Source organism: Molothrus ater, chromosome 8 (genome assembly GCF_012460135.2).
Source record: "Molothrus ater isolate BHLD 08-10-18 breed brown headed cowbird chromosome 8, BPBGC_Mater_1.1, whole genome shotgun sequence".
NCBI lineage: Eukaryota > Metazoa > Chordata > Aves > Passeriformes > Icteridae > Molothrus > Molothrus ater.
In genome coordinates, this window is record NC_050485.2 from 9,598,245 (window position 1) to 9,614,113 (window position 15,869).

A 15,869-nucleotide genomic window follows, 5' to 3' on the forward strand; every position below is an offset into this window, starting at 1 on the left:
TTTCTGGGTTATCTGAGGAGAATGCTAACAATTAAAGAGAAAGGGGATCTGATAATCTCATTTTACACTCGATGAGCATATAACTCTGGTTCAGGAGTTGCTGGCACTTGGCAGTATACTCATAAGAAAAGTAAATTAAGAATATAAAAGATGCCAGCAGTGCTGAGTAATTCTTGGATAGTCTCATGCTGTCACAACTTCCTAGGTAATTTAAAGCTTGATCACAAACTTGGATTACTTATGGGTTAGCATTAGTTTAAAATTATTCTTCAGTAGGTCTTTGGAGTTAAGACATGATGAGTTCTTTTAAAAGAATACTGCTATTGTATTATTGAAAGAACGGAGAATTACATTCTTGTGAATGAGCAGGAAGCATCTGTGAGTGAATGAAGGAAGTTACCCATGCTAAAAATAAATTTTTTTTTATGGAAAAGCTTTTGACACACTGTGGAGGCTTTGTAAGGTGTTCCCTACCCCCACTGTCCCTTGCAATCCAGACTACTTGACACTTCTTACTTATGGCTTCTGGAATTCTGGGAGAGGGCATTTGGCTTTTTAAGTTGTGTTTCTACTTGTCTTTTCTTTCCCTCTTGCTGCTCATCTTCTATTGAGGGGATGAATTGCAGTATTTGAAATTTGTAAGTGCTCCATTGGTTTCAACAGATTAGTTATGTGGAAATACCTGACAGCTGCCATGGTTATTTTTTGTCAGACCATTCTAATTAAAAAGGATGTATCTCTAGCCAGAGTTGCTGAATTAAGCAAAAAAAAAACTGGAGACAGTTGAATTCCTCTGTGGTTTTGAACTGTAATTATTAAGTGATAAACTGCACAAGATCTTCTCTACCACCTAGGGGAGTGTTGTTAAAAACGCAGGAATTGTGATGTGTGCAGGAAGGCTTGCGGTGCTTGCTGGTGGCTCTGGTGTTTGTCCCCCCGTGTGTCACTGCCCTGTCCCTGTCCCCTGCAGGCCAGGCAGCCATCCGGGGGCTGGTTGCCGAAGGCCGGCGCTTGGCCAACGTCATGATGGGCCCGTACCGGCAGGAGCTGCTGGCCAAGTGTGACCGTGTGGAGCAGCTCTCGGCCCAGCTGGCCGAGCTGGCTGCCCGCGGCGAGGGCGAGTCCCCGCAGGCCAGGGCCGTTGCTGCTCAGCTCCAGGACTCGCTCAAGGTAAGGACCTGCTCTGGGCAGGCAGGCACTGAAACCCCTCGCTCCTCTGTCAGCCCTGTGTGCGTGAGGCCTCCATAGAAACAACAGTGCAGCTACAGACCTGCTGCTTTAGCTGGGTGGCTAAAGCAGACTTTCTAGAAAGGGCTTGTTATTGTGCCATGGGGGTTAATTTCAGATGAACAGTTTAGAAGGAAAATTTAAGTCTGTCTTAAAAAAAATAATATGCCAGCATTGCAGATTTGAGGGGCAAGGTGTCAAATAATGCTGTTCATTCATAGGACTGTGATTCGTATAATACCATGGCCTCCAAGTTTTAGGAGCAGGGCTGCCAGCAGCATGGAGCCGGCAATGGGGGCATCTGCGTGGGCTTTAGGCAGTCATAGGTGTAGGCTCTACAGGGGGGCTTTGACTATGACGGCTGGGAGGAGAGCTAGGCTTGAGATTAGGCCTGATCAAGAAGAGTTTAATGTAGGGTGTGAAATGTAGGTGTAGAGTTTAATGTAGACTGCTTCAAGGAGTGGTATGTAAGCTGTGTATATTGCAAATTATGTAAAAGGTGATTAATTGGTCATACTTCTAAGGTAATTTTATCTTAATATCTGCCGTTGGAACAGGCATTTTTTTGCAAGAGAAGGTTTTATGGGATTTGAACCTTTACAACTTAATATCCCTCTATCATATGCTAATAATTTTCCACTTTTTTAAGGATCTTAAAGCACGAATGCAAGAAGCAATGACCCAGGAAGTTTCTGATGTTTTTAGTGACACCACAACTCCTATTAAATTGTTAGCTGTAGCAGCCACTGCTCCCTCTGATGCTCCCAACAGAGATGAGGCAAGTATACCCAGGTGGTCTTTTCTTTCCATATAAAGCTTCAGTTATTGTTTAATCTTACCTGAATTGGTATTTTGAAAAATAAATCAGTGCTCTGAAAAATGAATTGGTAATTTTTCTCAAGTTTGTGGTACGTGCTTAATAATTCTGACAACATAAAGATTACTGTGCAAACCTCTCCAGACTCCTGGAGACTGTGAGTTGTATAACCCAGGAAACAGTGTTGTCCCTGACTTCATAAATGGCAAAAATGTTACCCCATGTTGCTGGTACCACATTGCAAAATTTTTGTACAAAAATCCCTAACACACTAGTTGGTGGATTTTTATATCCCAGCATTACATAAGCTGATTACAATAGTCAAATTCATGCCAGAATTAATCAACAGACTAAATCTGTTCTCTTGCTGGATATTGTTTCCTGTACTTGAAAGCCACTGGCTGCACATGAAGTACCTAAAATGCAGTGTCTGGCAGTTCTATTTGGTTATTCTGGCTTTTGGCTACATGATCAAAATAATTCCCAAGGCCTTGGAGAAATCAGCTTTATGGCAGGATAGCTTTTTGCCCAACTACTCTGTTTCTTGAATATCTAAGCACTGTAAAAGGAGGCAGTTTTTTTCCACCGTCAATTTTTAGTGTAAACCCCCTTATTTATCTTTCAAATATAGTTACTTTTGTATTATGGGTTTGAAGGTGAATCTCTGAGCTAAAATAGTTTTAATAGAGTATTTCTTGCAGCAGTAGTCATCAGGAATTACTGAACTTCATACCTTGAAGCTATAAAGTGCATAGCCATCTCCTTAGTTGTCCCATTGAGTTAGTAAAGAAGAAAGTCTGGTAATGTAAAGATTAAAAAAACCAAATGCCTTCAAAGCTTTTGTGTCCTTTTGCATCCTCTCAGGATGAGTTAAGTGGGGATGTTACAAAGGTGTTTCTGACACTTTGAAGAAATTATTTGCTCTGTTAGGGAGGTTAGGGCTTTTTTAAATGTTTTTTTCTCTTTTGACAACTAGGTATTTGATGAAAGAGCAGCAAACTTTGAAAACCATGCTGCTAAACTGGGAGCTACAGCAGAAAAAGCAGCTGCAGTTGGAACTGCCAATAAAACTACTGTGGAGGGCATTCAGGCAACTGTGAAATCAGCAAGGGAACTCACCCCACAGGTGGGTTTGAAGGGTTGTTAAAAGGACTGGGGATGACTTCTGGGGAATATTCCTTATGCTTCTGTTCTCAAAGAGAATGTTGTTGATTGATGCTTGTTAATACCAACAAAGAACATAATGCTGACACTCTTAAAAGGGGAATGGCAAATATTTCTATACATGATACTAAAAGTAGAACAAAAGATCAAATGACACATTTTATTTTTCAACACTTGGACAGAAGTGTCTGTGACTTACACTTGAAACCAAATGATTTTGAGGCTTAGTAAAATATGTAAGGGGAAAGATGCTCCTTTTTTATTCCAAAACAAATTTCTATCTAAATGTTGGTAGTGTAATAAGTATTGTACTCTAGTGTTTTCAAGAGTTGTTTATAAGAAATTAGTACATAATTGAAGTTCCAGAAAAAAGTATTTATGCCAGCTAATTTCAAAGTATGGTAGATCTTCAAGGAGCTAGATACTAGAATTAATGAACTAGGTTTTCAAATGTGGAGCTACACATCTGGTCCTGAAAAAACAAGAGCATTTTCAAGAATGTGCATAATGTTGATGTGTACTGATAATTAAAAATGTCTTCTGTTTGCAGGTAGTATCAGCAGCTCGTATCCTCTTGAGAAATCCTGGAAATCAAGCTGCTTATGAACATTTTGAGACCATGAAAAACCAGTGGATTGATAATGTAGAGAAAATGACAGGTAAAGTAGGAATTTTTGTTGAAGATCCTACCTGTGGCTAACTAGCTTGTATAGATTTTTCTCCATGCTGTTTGGATTGATGAAACATGCTAAGAATAATGATTGATTAAAAATAAATTAAGAGAAGTGGGAATGTGCTCTCTCACCCCAGGAATATGTATATGTTACAGAATATACAAAATAGCTGGCTTCTTATCTGCTGATACTGAGCTGGAGAGGAGCGAATTCTGCTTTAGTTCTTTTTTGGGAAAATCAGAATACCATCATTTTTTATTGCAGTTGCTACTCTAGCAGTACATCACTGTGACAACTTGAGGTTTTCTTCTGTATAATCTTGGCATGTTGAAATAGGACAGATAATTAAGTGAAGGAAAGGAAATATGTTGAAAATATTGTAACAGCTCAATGAATACAGAGAATAAGACAAAGCTACTGCTCCTGCTGAGGTACTGAAATGTTTCAGTGCTTCCCAAGTGTAGATCCTTTGCACTGACCTGCTGAACAGCTGACTGTACTATCTCCTCCTTCATCTCAGTAATTAAATCCTTGGTATTTTAAATCTCACTGCCTTGTCACTATGAATCACCGCTATGTAAAAAGCACAGCAAGAGGGATATTTCCTTTGGAATGAATGGGAGAGTACAAAAAGTACTGAATATGCTTAAAGAAATTTGGTGTGAAGAAAGAATCTCTGCTGCATATTCTGTGTAAGACAATTCTTGACTGAAACAACATTCCATGGTAGAGGAGTAAGAGCTTGGGATGTCATTACCAAGCTTACCGTGGTAACTGTCACAGAGGTACAACAGAATCACGAGTTAAACTGCAGTAGTACTTTGGTCTGATTTCCATGCCCTCTTCTACTCTTCCCCTGACCCCAGTGTTAAAATACTTTTCTGGTTTTGAACTATCTCTGGAGTACCAAATATCCCTTTGCACGGATGAAACTAGAATATTAATGTATTGAACTTTTATTCTAGGGTTGGTGGATGAAGCCATTGATACTAAATCTCTGTTGGATGCATCAGAAGAGGCCATTAAGAAGGACCTGGACAAATGTAAAGTTGCAATGGCCAACATGCAGCCTCAGATGCTGGTAGCTGGTGCCACCAGCATTGCCAGGCGAGCAAACCGCATCCTGCTGGTCGCAAAGCGGGAGGTGGAAAATTCCGAAGACCCCAAATTTCGGGAGGCTGTTAAAGCAGCCTCTGATGAGCTGAGCAAAACTATATCACCCATGGTAATGGATGCTAAAGCTGTGGCAGGCAACATTTCTGATCCTGGTAAGGGTTGTCAGCTAATTTAAAATGGGCTTTTTATTGACTGGAGATGATGTGAAGTAGTGCTCATTTTTTTTATACAGCTGTGTATCTCCTTTTATGTAAATATGGTGTACAGTTACATCTCAGAATGATGAAATCAAGCTCACACCATTAACTGCTGCATCCTGCTGTTCTAAAATGCAATCAAAGTCCTTTGGCATATTCAAGGGGAAAAGGATTCAGCATTCTAATATGTTGTGCAATTTCATGTTCTTAATTAGAAGCATTTGTTGCTAGTTTTAAGTAATACTACTTTATAGCAGAAAATACTATGTAGTTTTTTTGATTCTAAAAGTTGTTCAGGGAATTACTTTGGCTATTGATAGTGATTATTATTCAGCCAAGGCTTTATTGTATGCATGTTGCATGTGACACTAACATTTCAAGCATGCTGGTCTGCTGTAAACAATTTGGTAGTTTCTAAATACATATGTAAGTGTACTTGGCACAGTACATTGGAGAAGTAATTTTTGGGGGTGTAGTGTTCTAAGTATTACCAAGTTCTATTAAATTGGTATTAAACTGGTATTGGAATTTTTGTTCAGGTTTGCAGAAGAGTTTCTTGGATTCTGGCTACAAAATTCTGGGAGCTGTGGCCAAAGTCAGAGAAGCCTTCCAGCCTCAGGAACCAGATTTTCCTCCTCCTCCTCCTGACCTTGAGCACCTTCATGTAAGTGTAGGTAGTTGGTAATAAAATAGACAATTGTCATTGATGTGTGGATTACACTGAAATTACTTAAGTATATTATTCTTCCTTAGAAATAAAAGGTATTGTCTGGTCAGCCATGCATACAAGTAGCCTCAAGTCTAAAAAATATCAATCCAGCTTTCAAAGGAAAGTTTAAAACATGGTATTTTCTTTAAGAGGAAGCACTTGGAAAACAGGAAAAAGACCTGAGGTCATGCAGTCGTGTCCTGCCATGACACCATTGTTTGCTCAGTCTTTGCTCTGTTTCATTGCTCTCAATAAGATGTTTGCCTCCCTCAGCTGACTGATGAGCTCGCTCCTCCGAAACCACCACTGCCAGAGGGGGAGGTTCCCCCGCCCAGGCCACCACCACCTGAAGAAAAGGATGAAGAGTTCCCAGAGCAAAAGGCAGGAGAAGCAATCAATCAGCCCATGATGATGGCGGCAAGGCAGTTGCATGATGAAGCCCGGAAATGGTCCAGCAAGGTAGGAAATTGTTCTAAGTGTTTTGTGCTAAAAGGATTCTCTTTTTGTTTTCAGGATCAGTGTGTCTCATCTTAAGACAGTGTCTTTCACAGACTAAATAGTAAAAACACTGATGTAGGAGGAATTAGAAACCCTTTCAAGATCAGAGTGAACAAGGGTCAGTCAGGCAATACTTAGGATTGCTAGACTGCTTTATTAACATAGTCCTGGGAACACAAATATGCTCTCTATGCCAAGCTGCTTGTGATTCTTGGTGCTGGTATTGCCTAGAGAGTCACTAATAGTCATGCTTGTGCAGGCTGACAAGCTGATTACTATATTTAATTGACTTTGAAAAGTCTGTGTGCAAAAGTCCATATGGATTTTGCAGATGCCAGCTGCAGAAATCGGGAACTGGTTTGTCTTAATTCTGGAGGAAGCTACAAGGTACTTTGCTGTTAATCAGATGCATTTATGATGGGGAAAATGACCACATATTGGTAGCCTGGTCTCACTCTTTTTTTGGAGTGAGTCACGTTTTCCTGTTAAGGCTGAAAACCTGAATTTCCCTCCCATTTCAGTGCTATGAAGAAGAGTGAATTTGCTGGTCTCATAAATGCTAATATCACTTTGTTTTGCTTTTCTTTTCTCCCTCCTTCCCCCAAGAGCTACATTTTTTTCTCTGGCAGAAGTTGAGTGCTGAGAAGGCACTTCAGATGTTTAGGCTTCTCTGCAAGTGTAAGTTTAAGGGACAGAATTTGGCTTTTTTAATCTCTCCCTTTTTCTGCACTAAATTAGATGGTGAGTAAGGAGATAAATTTGAATAGCTTACAGAATCAACTTCAGTGCTTTGGGCTAAAGGGACATCTGTTTTGGAAGCACAGATAAAAAAAAAGTTTCTGCAAATCTCTTTGGGTGTCTCTTATCTAAAATCCAAAGCTCTATTTCCCCCATACTTCTAGATATACCAAGCATTTTTTATATTACTAAAGAGACAGTACTGGAATGTATTAGTGATCTCAGAAGGTAATTTTGAGGCTAAAAGCTTTAATTTCAGTTTCCTAAAAGTGTTTTGATGTTGGAATCCCAGAACTGATCCCTGTTGGAATCCAGAATTTAACAATACAGAGTAGGTAACAAAATGCTTTTACCATATATACTATATATATGCATATATACTATATGCATTCTACATTAAATAGTGCAGAGCCAAGCAGCAGACCTTAAAACTCCTTGCTGATTTTGAAAGATCTCCAAGCTCAGTGACTTAAGATTATAAAACACTGTATTCATTGCTTTCATTTGAGACTAACAAACCAGTAAGTCAGCCTGCCAATTGTCCTTCTAATTCTTTTTAAGCAGTATCATTTTAGCAATAGGAGCTCAGTTATTCTCACAGTCTGTTTTGGGGGAAGAAGTTTTAAAAACACTTCTGTAGTCTCTGAACTCACTTGATTGGGTGGAAGAGGGATTGATGGACAGTGCTACTGAGGAATATGGGCTAGCCCTGGAAAAACAGAACTATAAGGTCTTGCTTATATGAAGTCCCAACAGACTGTGTGTCAACTGTCTTTTGCCTTTTTGCTGATCACTGTCTACTTGTATTTTACCTCTAGTAAAGTGGGGGAGGTGGGTGAACAAGTACTTAATCTTTAAAATATGTTGATAACATTGTTCATTCTTCTAAGAATGAATATCTGGTTTTTTTTTTCCTTCTTTACAAAAGCTGTTTTTCACTGAGTGAGTTCTAAGTTTTCATGTGCTCCATTTTTCTCATGGAACACCAGCTGCACAATGTCTACTGCTTTAATTTCCCTGGCTCCCCCCTCATTTGGATAAATCAGAAAATGAGGGATATTTGGATACTTTTCATTAGATTAAGACTTATATAAGAGCTGCCTTTGAAGGCAAGTTGATTTGGCCTTACAAATCAACAAATCACAATCCAAAATTCCTGTATGTTGTTGTTGACCAAGACCTTTTTTTTTTCCTATAAAAGACTATCTCTAAGCAAAACACAGTTGCAAATGCACAGTTTTTGGTAAGGGTACCTTTACTTTTATCACACTTGGCTTTAGTTGAAGAAATACAGTTAACTTGTAGACTACTTTTGTATTGAAATATTGCTGTCTTATTAATGCCTATATTGTTATAACTCTCACCTCTTCCTTGAGAACATCTCTAATGTAATTCACTTGAAACCCCCTTTCTTTTTTTTCTTTTTGAAGGTAATGGATACAACATACTGTGGCAAAATAGTATCATATGCTTCATAATCCTCTTTTTTTAATTAATTCCATTTCAATCTTCTTTAAGAACTGTCATATTCACAGTATTCATGGCATTCAACATCACCTCTTCTATTTCAAACCCTGCGTTGCTCTTTTACATGTTCTGTGTGGTACCTCAGTATTTGCTTCTACAGTGTCTTCCATCCCATCTCTTTTTACTCTACAGCAAGCAATGTCAGTGGCTTTTCTGCTGGTATCTGCTCTTATCACACATATGAATGGGCTTCCATACAAAGCTTTGTATCTGCACAAATACCACAGTCATCTGCTGCTGTGCCTGCTCCTGTGCAGTCAGAACAGCTTCCATTGAGACAGAAGAGCCATTCATTTCATTGTTGACCTGCCAGTAAATTGTTGTTCTGTGGGTCAGCCTCTGTCTACAGAAGCTGAATGCTCAGATGGAAAATGTTGCTGCATATCTGAATTGTAACTTTTTAATATTTTTGGTAACTTTGGTTCACAGGTGAACTGTTGGTTTTCTTCTGCTAATTTTATATTCCTTCCCCTCCTTCCCTTGACCTGATCCTAGAGCTGCCTTGTCAGATCCTGAGAGGCCAAGAGGATGTTTTGGTCACTAAAACTGCTCAGTTTGTGCTCTTCTACCAAATTCTGCTTCTTGTACTAACTGTCCCCTGTTTCTCCACCCTTGCTGCCACCTGCAAAGCCTGATGTGACTGTGATTAATGAAGCGGCTGAGGCTGGTGTAGATGTAGATGAGGAGGATGATGCAGATGTTGAATTCACTCTCCCCTATGACATTGAAGATGATTACGAGCCTGAGCTGCTGTTAATGCCAACCAATCAGCCCGTTAACCAGCCCATTCTGGCTGCTGCTCAGTCTCTACACCGGGAAGCAACCAAGTGGTCTAGTAAGGTACTCCTGAGTCCCGGGACTGATCCGCGTGCATCCGGCCACTTGGAACGCTGACACATTTGCATCACTCCTGATCCCTGCTGGGCCCCGCCATCCTGAATGAATAAGTGTGTCTGCACTTCATTTTAAGGACTGAGAGTGGCTTCACAAGTTTGCTAGATCTGTTTGTCAGTGCCGGATTGAAGCTTGATTGGGGTCACTTATTAATATTCAAAGACTTCCTCTTTCTTTGCATCTGCCTGGTCTTCTTTGTTATGGCAGTTTTCAAATTTTAATAGGGATTGTCTTCCTCCCCTTTGGTTCCTTTTTCCATTCACATGGGCTACCTGGGAAGCCGTGGTTAATGGTTTCCTAATGACTTCCAGATACAGCAGAGTTACAGAATTCAAGAAGTCATTTAAGGTGTCTATTGTGCTTGGCCTCAATTGATGCCGCCAATTAACATCCCTTCCAACAAGGAATGGCTTTGTATGGCAGTGTTTGTGGAAGAGACTGCCTGACTGCTGGCTTGCACTGGGCTGTATTGCAAATGCTGGTCTTGAGAGAATTCTTTTCTGAAGAAGCTGCACTGAATGCTGTTAGCTGTTGAATTGAGATCCTGTCTATATGAAACCAGTGGAAATCTAACGAGGTTCAGACATTCACAAGTAGTCTGTCTTCTGTCTAAGCACAAATGTTTGCAAGACTGGGCACTTTTCATAGCATGCTGCAAAAAATAAGGTTGGTGTCCCATAACAAACAAAAGTTATAGGGGAGTGTGCATATGTACGTGTGTGTGTATACTTACATAGTTATACTAAACCATTTTAATCAAAAGGGCTTTAAAAATGTTCTTGTCCTTTTCAGATTCTGGTGCTTGGATAACTTGTTAGACACTGATCCTTCTACGTGAAAACATGGGAAAACTTTGTGTTATGTCATTTATATCCTAACTGGTTATAGTAGCAAACTGTTTAGCTAATAGGCCATGGTAATGAATAGTTCAGCTGTTTGGGTCACTGTATCTGTAAAATGCCTGGGATATCATCTTGAACTTGCTCATAGTGAGTCACAGAAGTGTGTGCACAGGGTACAGGATACCTTGGCTTAGCTGGGCTCTCACTGTGTACTCCTTGCTCTGAACTTCATCGGTCATTATCTGTGGGATTATTCCAGGGGAATGGTGTACTAATACTTAAACTCACTCTGCTGCTATTTCATCCACACAGTAGGAATGCTTCAAAGCATGAAATAGTTCTCTTGTGACTAACAACTTTCTATGAAAGGGAATAAGGTAAATACACTAAATGTACTGACAGACTACTAACAATCAATCAGTTAGGTCTGCTTTCCCTTGCACTAGGTTTCTCTTTGGAACAGTGTATAAGGAATGGGTTTGCCTTGGTCGCAATTAATTCACATATCAAATATTTCTCAGATGTATTGCTGTGACTGTAAATTTTGATGTACAAGAAATCTTGATTTTAATATAAGAAGTATGACTGGATTATCTTTTGATAATCCATGTTCTTCTCTCCCGGAGGCTTTATTTTAAAGAGAGAGATTGTATCAAACAAGATTTATTTTCAAGGAATAATTTTTAAAAAATACAAGTTGCTTCTCACTTCCACCTTACTGGTGACAAGAGTTATGTGTTGGATTCTCTTCCATTTATCCTTTGGCATTATTAGCAGCATAGCTGTTGCTTTACCAACTTCAGTTTCAGATGCCACTGAAAATCCCATGCTCAACTGTTATGACAACAACTGGTTTAACAGGTTGTTTAGCACATTTTTTTAACTTTATAAGAAGTCTTTTTTTGGGGGAAAATCTGGAGTTTCAAATGCTAATAACATGCTTTATCCTAAAATCTAGTCATCAGAGCAGTAACTCATTCCATGGACAAACTAACACTTTACAACTTCTTTTTCAGTTTTGAAGTAAGCTTTTTTCTCTGAGCGTTAAAAAAAAATGTCAGAAATGAGTAGTTAGTAGAGATCTTCCCTGTTCCTTGAAGAAACCCCTTCTGTGTTCACAAGTGGTTCTTCCATCCTTAACTTCTTTGAGTGTTTCTGCTGAGCAGTGCCGTGCTGGCAGGAGCAGTGACCGTGTCATTCCGTGCAGGGCAACGACATCATCGCGGCGGCGAAGCGCATGGCGCTGCTCATGGCCGAGATGTCGCGCCTGGTGCGAGGCGGCAGCGGCAACAAGCGCGCCCTCATCCAGTGCGCCAAGGACATCGCCAAGGCCTCCGACGAGGTCACCCGGCTCGCCAAGGAGGTGGCCAAGCAGTGCACGGACAAGCGCATCAGAACCAACCTTCTGCAGGTAACCAGGGAGCTGCTCAATGCTGCTTCTGCTGGGCCTCTCTCAGCGGGGGTGAGCACAGGCATTGTGCCAGGAAATCATGGGTGCCTTCCCTTGGCTTGTAAAGTTTTGTCGAGGTCTGTGTTTTTAGATCCCATGGGAATATATATATATACATTCATACATACATATATATATTTATGTGAGCATATATTCTGTAAAGTTAGAATTTCATGTCAAAAGAACTTTTGAAAAATACTGTGCTACAAATACTGATCTGTCCTAAGTCAGCATTTTTTTGTATTTCATTTATTCATTCCTTTGTGTCAAAGAATAGTGCCAGAAATGCAACAATTTAAAGTTTTTCAGTGTCAGGCAAAAAAAAAAAAAATAAAATGCTATTCTTAACCAAGCAGACATTTGAAAGGAAAGGAAGAACAGAAGAATGTTGTCTCCATCCTAAATACTCCTGAAGCAAGTAAAATAAGATTCAGATATTCTACCAATATTTATCAGATAGTCTTGAAGGTGTAGGATCACCTCTATGCTCATTCATATTCTAATAGTAAAGGAAAATAAAACCTTTTAATGTATTGGTTCAATTTACAATATGAAGTGGTTTTTATCCCTATTACTTAGGTCTGTGAGCGAATCCCAACCATCAGTACGCAACTGAAAATTCTCTCCACTGTCAAAGCTACCATGCTGGGCAGAACTAATATCAGTGATGAAGAGTCGGAACAGGTAAGAGGTGTAAAGACTGACGGTAACATGGAATTGTTGATCACTTTTATGGGGACAAATATGCAACTTGTTCTGTCAGATGTGTTTTAGGAACTTGATGTTGAAGCTCACCTCAGCTGTTTAGGGAGGATAATTTAGTACAGGACCTTGGTTTCTGGCTCAAACGCTACAGTTTAATAGAGGAACAAGTCAAAAAGCTACTCGGCTTCCAATTTTGTGACAAACAACTTGGTCATCTCCTGCTTTGCCCAGTAAAAAGCGGAGGGAAGGACTCGCCACCGCACACTGGACCTGGGAGGGGCAGGGGCGCCCTCGGGTGGATTCCAGGGGAAACGTTTATTTTCCAGCATTATCTCGAGTCCCCTGCAGCTCAGTTACCTTCCAAATGCATCTTTTCAGGAGAAATCTCGCAGCTTTGGCTTCTGAGGGAGGTTATTCTACTTAGAGACATGAAGGTTGTATTAAGATTTTGCACAAATAGGCAGTGAGGAATGGAAAAGTTTTGTTTTGAGTCAGGATAATGCTGGTTCCCAGAGACAGTTACTTCACTTGTATTTTCATAGTTTCAGGCAGCAGACTTGAAATATTTGTACAGGGAGTTCTTGTGCCCAAAGAGTTTACATGCTACTGTCCTAATCATGGTATTTACTGATATATTGGAAATTCTTTTTCTTGACAGGCAACTGAGATGTTGGTTCATAACGCCCAGAATCTCATGCAGTCTGTGAAGGAAACTGTGAGAGAAGCTGAAGCAGCATCCATTAAGATAAGAACAGATGCTGGATTCACTCTTCGCTGGGTCAGAAAGACCCCATGGTATCAGTAAATACTTGCCACATTAGTATTGTTTTCTGTAACATAAAATGCCTTTTTTTGGAAACACAAGAGATATGTTAACAGCAGAAGGTGCTGTATACATGAGCTTAAGATTAGCTTATGCTAATGCCCCATTCTAAGGGTATGAATTATAAGATAATGCATTTCAAGTGTCTTTGAAACACATTTGATATCCAACACCTCTAATTTGCTGCCAACAGTAGACAGTTCTTATATTTAATTTTTTTCCTTTTTTTTTCCTTTTCAACATTCTCTTAGTGAATTCTGTACTCCCAGAAGCACATTTAATTTATGCACTGTATGTTCCAGTAACTTCCATGTAATGATATAAAACATGGACCTCACTATAAGCTTGTCTTGAGAGTTTAGGACACTTGGTTACTTGGCAGTTTTTTAGGGACAATCATTGACACACAAACATTCAACTTCTCAACAGGACTTTATCTGGCTATTCTAAAACCATGCAGAAATGATGGAAGGTGTGGGGTTTTTCATTAAAAGAGGGAAGGTGAGGCAGCAGAACAGTTGTAAACTGAGGATTAAAGTTCCATGTCTGAAATGCTTTTTGCTTTTGATTCTTGCCTGGCAACAGTACTTTACCAGAAACTGGAGCTGTCTCTGTTCCCCTCCTGTCACCCTGTAGGTAGGCATTCCAGAACTCTTGTACTGTACTGAAAGGTTTTGCAGATTTTATTAGTGGCACACTGTTGACAGCTTGAGCCTTACGGCTGGAGACCTTAAATCATGGAACTCTTTCCTTGCTCAATTCAGCAATGTCTTGAGCTGAAAAATCTTGGTTCTGTTAACTTAGCTGCATGTCCAGGACCAGAAGATGCCACATGCTGGCTCTTTTTTTTTGAAAACCAAATGAGCACATGCAATTAATCTTATTTCCCTCATCCCTCCATCTAATGTTATTCCAGCCACTCAAGGTGAAAATTAAAAGATAAAGATATTCAGTTTATAAGTACCTTTAGCCTCACTGCTCTTCTTTCTAACAATGTATAAGCTTCTTGAAACCTGAGCTCTGCAGGGGCATGAAACCCTCTTTAGGTAAGCTGGTGCCTACCAGCAAATGGTGGTTCCTAATGCTGCACATACCTCATTATTTTTACTGCTTGTGGAGTTAGGAGTCTCAAAATCTTTTTTTCAAGTGAATTGAACAAAGTGTTATTATATCTTTAAAAAAAATTCCAAATAAAATGACCACAATAAAACCCCCCTCAAACTGCCTCCCCTTACTAAAACAGACTTATGATGTTTTATCCTTCCATAGTTGAATCTGCCTTCATATATATATATACACATATATTCATACCTGTTCATTTAATGGACAGGAAAACTTGTTTGAAAATGAGTTTCTACATTTGCAAGAAATACTTGCAGACTTTTGCCCAAATCAGCACTGACCTCATAATACCCTCTTAATTTGCTGAGAATTGTTGGACGATCAAACCACCTTGAATAGAAGTGTCCTTGGGGAAAAACTTTTCAGTCTTAACAGCTCAAAGGAAGAGACACAGTGCACTCAGCTGTCCTCTACCTGCCTGCCACAGTTATTCTGTGCTTGGACCTTGTCCCCTCCACCCCCTTCATTGCACTGTTATCTAAAAAGGGAAGTTAAACTGTTGATAATACAACTGTCTCAAACTGACCTCAGCAAGAGAAGGCGTGTGTTGTTCTTCAATTTGCTCCTTGTGTCTGGGTATCATGAAATATTTGGTACTTAGGATCTTTCCTTAGTACTTTCTTCTTGCAGTTACCTGCAACAGGAAGAGGAAGGAAGGGGTGCCAGAGCCTTAACCTGGATGCATTTGGTTGGTTTATATCAGATCTTTAGTATAATTTTAATGTAGTAATTTCTATTTAATAGTACATAACACTGAATATGTAGGGATTATTTTAAAGGGATTTTCTAAATAGTCTTCCTGTATTCTTTTCAATGCTCCTCACATCCCCTCATCCTGCTCCTGCCATCCAGGCTTCTCTGTGAGATTTTTTTTTTAATTATTATTATTTTAGCATCACTGTTTAGTTGCTTGAATGATATTAATGCAATATTACTAATGCCTTTAATACATAATTGTTTATGCCAAAGATCACTTTTTGTTTCTTGAGGAATGTTTGCAGGAGAATTAGGAATCATGGTTGCCTTTGATATTCTTCAGAATGTTTGCTCTAAGTTCTCGAACTATTTATAGAAGCCGAGATACTTGACCACCTTATGCAATTTCTGCATTTTTGAACACTACTGGTCTTCAGACCTGATGTGCAGCAAAAATTTGAACAAGACCATGAATGTCACTTAGAAATGTTTTACCACTATAAAACTTTGTTTATAAACCAAAATGTATTGTATAGTCTAATGTTTTCAACCTTTCTTTGGTTCTGTTAAAACAATAAAAATGCATTTGTACAAAAATCAGCTTCTGAGTGTTAATGATAACAGCAGTGGATGATGCTGTAACAAGAAGAACAAAAAGCTAAAGCAAAAG

At 39.5% G+C, this 15,869-nt stretch overlaps 1 protein-coding gene across 3 annotated transcripts in view; it reads left to right on the forward strand.

The window, feature by feature from the left end:
• Positions 1-15,799, forward strand: part of VCL (vinculin) — a 55,821-nt gene extending 40,022 nt beyond the window's left edge. The window contains exons 12-22 of one of the 3 annotated variants that reach the window (XM_036385317.1): positions 971-1,170; positions 1,877-2,005; positions 3,021-3,170; positions 3,759-3,867; positions 4,848-5,150; positions 5,735-5,859; positions 6,178-6,363; positions 9,298-9,507; positions 11,611-11,814; positions 12,433-12,537; positions 13,217-15,799. In XM_036385317.1, the coding sequence (XP_036241210.1) occupies positions 971-1,170; positions 1,877-2,005; positions 3,021-3,170; positions 3,759-3,867; positions 4,848-5,150; positions 5,735-5,859; positions 6,178-6,363; positions 9,298-9,507; positions 11,611-11,814; positions 12,433-12,537; positions 13,217-13,363 (1,868 nt within the window). In that variant the 3' untranslated portion in view covers positions 13,364-15,799. Of the gene's footprint in view, positions 1-970; positions 1,171-1,876; positions 2,006-3,020; positions 3,171-3,758; positions 3,868-4,847; positions 5,151-5,734; positions 5,860-6,177; positions 6,364-9,162; positions 9,508-11,610; positions 11,815-12,432; positions 12,538-13,216 lie in introns of those variants that run through there. The other 2 variants (XM_036385315.2, XM_036385316.2) reach the window with 2 other exon arrangements.
• The last annotated feature ends 70 nt before the right edge of the window (positions 15,800-15,869 follow it).